This window comes from Oncorhynchus mykiss, chromosome 6 (assembly GCF_013265735.2).
Source record: "Oncorhynchus mykiss isolate Arlee chromosome 6, USDA_OmykA_1.1, whole genome shotgun sequence".
NCBI classification, from domain to species: Eukaryota; Metazoa; Chordata; class Actinopteri; order Salmoniformes; family Salmonidae; genus Oncorhynchus; species Oncorhynchus mykiss.
In genome coordinates, this window is record NC_048570.1 from 64,854,694 (window position 1) to 64,859,197 (window position 4,504).

A 4,504-nucleotide genomic window follows, 5' to 3' on the forward strand; every position below is an offset into this window, starting at 1 on the left:
GTTCCAATTTATGGGAGGGTTCCAATTCTCCCTATCGTGTGGGGTACAAAAAGCATGAGGTAGTTCTATATATGCAATTCTGAGAGGGTTTCTTGACATGTTTGGACCAGAAAATATTGTTGTTTGACATTGTTAAATGTGTCTGCTATGTTAAACAGTATTTTAATGAGTAATATTATACATCAATGTTATAATCATGTTCACTCACTGAGTTTTGAGTAACCATCACTGTGACTTTAACAAATGAAAAGGTTCTCATGAAAGCAGTACTTTGACCTTAACTTAACCCTTATAAACCAACATGCCACACAAAAGCCAAAGTTAACTGCACATTTTACACGTGGCTTCCATATACATAATATGAAGAACAATTGGTAAGTAACATTGCACTGCAACTTACCTCCAGACTGAATAAGCTAATAATATTTACGTTAATTTAATGTTCATAAATAAGGAGGAAAGGTATTGTGAGATGTTGTTAACATACTGAATCAAATGTGAATCTAAATGAAGAATAAAGTTTCATCTTCATTGTCTCAAACTCTCAAAACCCTAATGGGAATTAATAAGGCACTATTGAGAACAGCTTTCATGGTCTTTCATGATTTGTATCAAATCAAATTGTATTAATTGGTCGCGTATGGATATTGAGCAGATATTATCACAGGTGTAGCAAAATGCTTGTACATAAATGAGAATATATATATATATATATATATAGTCCGCTAACTGACAATATGTCAAAATCCATTCAATGTGTTATTCAAACTGAATATGATTTCCTATCTCTGTTTGTTTTATATTTCAGATAAATGATGACATACATTGGAAGCATGACATTGTGCCTTTTGTTATTTCTGTTGATTATGTGTGGTTCAGTTTGCCATGGTGGGAAGTTGCTGGTCTTTCCTGGGGAGGGAAGTCACTGGGTTAACATGGACATTTTGATCAAGGCTCTTCACTCTCAGGGACACACCATCACAGTGGTACGAATGACAAAAAGTTGGTATATCAAAGAAGAATCGCCCTACTACAGTTCTATTACAATACCTGTCACTGACGCTACGGATGAGGAATTTGTAAAGCCAATTTTGAAGAAAATAATTGATATAGAGAGAGGAACGAGCTCTGTATTAAACTTTATACATTTGCAAATCGAGATGTTCTCTGCCAGGTCTAAGTTTCATAAATATGCTAGTGACTTAGCAACTGCTGTATTGAAAGACAAGGGTTTAATAAAGACCCTAAAGGAGAGCCAGTATGACCTGGTGCTTACTGACCCATTTTGGGGAGGAGGTCTATTGGTGGCTCACTATCTTCAGCTACCTCTAGTCTACAATGTACGGTGGACAATCAGTGGAGAGGGACATTTAATTATTGCACCATCACCAATGTCGTACATTCCAATGATTTTATCAGGGCACTCAGACAAAATGACTTTCACAGAGAGAGTAAAGAACATGCTTTTATATTTGCTATTTACTGTTCGGGACAGGTTGATTGTCTGGCCACATTACCAGGCTGTTTGTGATGAGTTTTTCCAACCAGGTGTCGACTTCAAAGAGTTATTACAAGGAGCTGATCTGTGGCTCATGAGAGTTGACTTTGTGTTTGAGTTCCCTCGTCCCACCATGCCTAATGTTATCTATATGGGAGGGTTCCAATGTAATCCTGCCAAGCCTCTTCCCCAAGACCTGGAGGAGTTTGTTCATAGTTCAGGGGAACATGGAATCATTATCATGTCTTTGGGGACTTTCGTTACTGAATTTCCACATGATATAGCTGATGTGATTGCTGCTGCTTTTTCCCAACTGCCTCAGAAGGTAATCTGGAGACACAAAGGAGACAGACCAGCTTCTCTGGGCAACAACACCTTAGTAGTTGACTGGATGCCTCAGAATGATCTGTTAGGACACCCTAAGACAAGGCTGTTTGTAGCTCATGGAGGAACAAATGGGGTTCAAGAGGCTATCTACCATGGAATTCCTGTTGTGGGTCTACCTCTGTTTAATGATCAATATGACAACCTCCTTCGTCTGAAAGAGAGAGGAGGAGCAAAGCTTTTATCCATGGCAACAGTAGACAAGAACAATAACTTCCTAGAGGCCTTACAGGAAGTTCTGGATGAGCCGTCCTACAGGATGAACATGCAGAGACTCTCCAGGCTACACCGGGACGTGCCAATGGAACCCCTGGACACTGCCCTCTTCTGGATTGAGTTTGTCATGAGACACAAAGGTGCTGCTCACCTGCGTACAAACTCCTACAAAATGCCTTGGTACTCCTACCACTCTGTAGATGTTGTCCTGATGTTGTTGGGTGTTGTGTCAGTGCTTCTTCTTCTTCTTGTTGCAATAGTCAGATATTTATGCATTAGAAAATGCTTGAAAAGAAAGATTAAAAGAGAATGAGCAGATCCAATTCTCCACATTCTGGTGCACACAAATAGTAGGATATGTATGACTTAAAGCTGTTATATGGAACTTTTAGAGCGACCCAACAAAACTCCTATAGATATGCGAGTTATGGATCTGTCATTCTCATTGAAAGCAAGTCTAAGACGCCGTAGATCTGTTCTATGTGTGCTATCTCTATGCTTCCCACGTTTAAGTATCTTTTTGCTTCTTTTACTTTCGGTTTTGTACACCAGCTTCAAACAGCAGGAAATACAACATTTTTGGTTATGGAAAATATATTTCACAGTGGTTTAGATGATACAATAATTCTCTACACTACACTTACTTGTTTTGCCACATAGACTGAAATTAGGCAAACGATTACAATTTTAGCAACCAGGAAATGGCAGAGTGATTTCTGCATAGTACATCTTTAAATCATGAAAATGTATAATGTTGAATTGATGCCAACATAATAAAATGCTTATGTATAATTTAGTGTGGAATATATTTGTTGTCAAGTATTTCCAGATGGTTGTGCATTTTGTGATTCAATTCTACACTGCAAATATTTACTGTAAGTGTTACATTCACAGTGTTAAAGATTTTTTACTCTGTGTAGTGTAAAAAAAATCAAAACCTCATCCATCATTATCATATTTACCATCATGCTCTATTGCAGGTTGATGTTTAGTATTGTTTGTTTCAATATCTGTGTTTTTGCATGTACATTGATCTTATGCTACAGAAAGATACATACTTCGCCAGCCAGCATAATGTAATTTGCAGGCCTGATGTGGCTTGCGAGCCAAGAATTTCAGACCACAGTGTTAGGGAGAAACTAGCCCATCAAAGAAAGGCCATATGATGTATGTAATGTATTGTCATAAAGGGTTTAATCTTAATTAAACTATAACACATAGGCACTCACTTCGTGAAGGCTACAGGCCTGGAAGTGAATGAACAAATGCAACAAACTCTGTCACTAACAAACACAGTAATGGGTGGTAACTCGATCATTCCCTCAAAAGGCAGACTGGTAAATATACAATTAAGGCTTTACACCCTACAGTGTTAAAATATAATAAACTTCTAGAGTACAAATGTTATCTGATGGAGTTGACTGTTAACATCTGCTACAGAGTTCACACTTTCAAAACTGTTATTTTAACACCAGTTAAGTTGGACTCATATATACATTCTGATATAATACAATGTACAATCTCCGAGTTCAATGTACACTCGTGATTTTGCTGTGTACAGATTAAATTGACAACCTCATAGCCTTAAATAATAACATAGCATTTAGAAGACGCTTTTATCCAAAGTCACGTACAGTCATGCGTGCATACATTGTTTGTATATGAGTGGCCCCAGCTCTCACAAACACATATTGCATATTCCAAACATGTACAAGTTGGTGAAAGTCCACAAACACAGGAACATTGTGTTCACTCAGATTAACTCACTCACTCTCATCAAGGGATTTTACGTTAATGATTACATCTGTCAAATAATTGATTAGGGTAGGTCTATTTGTGTGTTTAAACAGAAACAATGTGAATGTTGAAAAGCCCACAAAACACCTGAACACCTTCCTAATATTGAGTTGCCATTTTGTCCTCAGAATAGCCTCAATTTGTCAGTGCATGGACTCTACAAGGTGTCAAAAGCATTTCACAAGGATGCTGGTCCATGTTGACTCCAGTGCTTCCCACAGTTGTGTCAAGTTGGCTAGATGTCCTTTGGATGGTGGACCATTCTTGATACAAACTGTTGAGCGTGAAAAATCCAGCAACAATATGTAACTTTTTTTAACTACAGTTCTATTACAATACCTGTCACTTATGCTATGCATGAGGAATTTGTAAAGCCAATCACAAAGAAAGTAATTGATATAGAGAGAGGAACAACCTCTGTATTAACCTTTAAACATTTACAAATGGTGCATTCAACCCAGTGCATTAAAACTAAAAGCAGATTTACCTAGCTTTGGAGACCCCAGGAACCTCAACAGTAAACCAACCCTGTGAACGGGTTAGGCAAGTCAGGTGTGTGTACTTCAACAGCAAAGTTAGATAAGACGGAAGTTTAGGAAGTAGGGCCTT

The 4,504-nt window shown here is 37.9% G+C and overlaps 1 protein-coding gene across 1 annotated transcript; it reads left to right on the forward strand.

Moving 5' to 3' along the window:
* Positions 1–282: 282 nt before the first annotated feature.
* On the forward strand, positions 283–3,492 carry LOC110526346 (UDP-glucuronosyltransferase 2B13). Its single transcript, XM_036980694.1, has 2 exons — positions 283–374; positions 809–3,492. The coding sequence occupies exon 2, from the start codon at positions 813–815 to the stop codon at positions 2,409–2,411; it is 1,599 nt and encodes a 532-aa protein (XP_036836589.1). The 5' UTR covers positions 283–374; positions 809–812; the 3' UTR covers positions 2,412–3,492.
* Positions 3,493–4,504: the final 1,012 nt, after the last annotated feature.

Coding starts and splice junctions, on each gene's coding strand:
- LOC110526346 (XM_036980694.1), top strand. CDS start 813: ATGATGACATACATTGGAAGCATGACATTGTGCCTTTTGTTATTTCTG.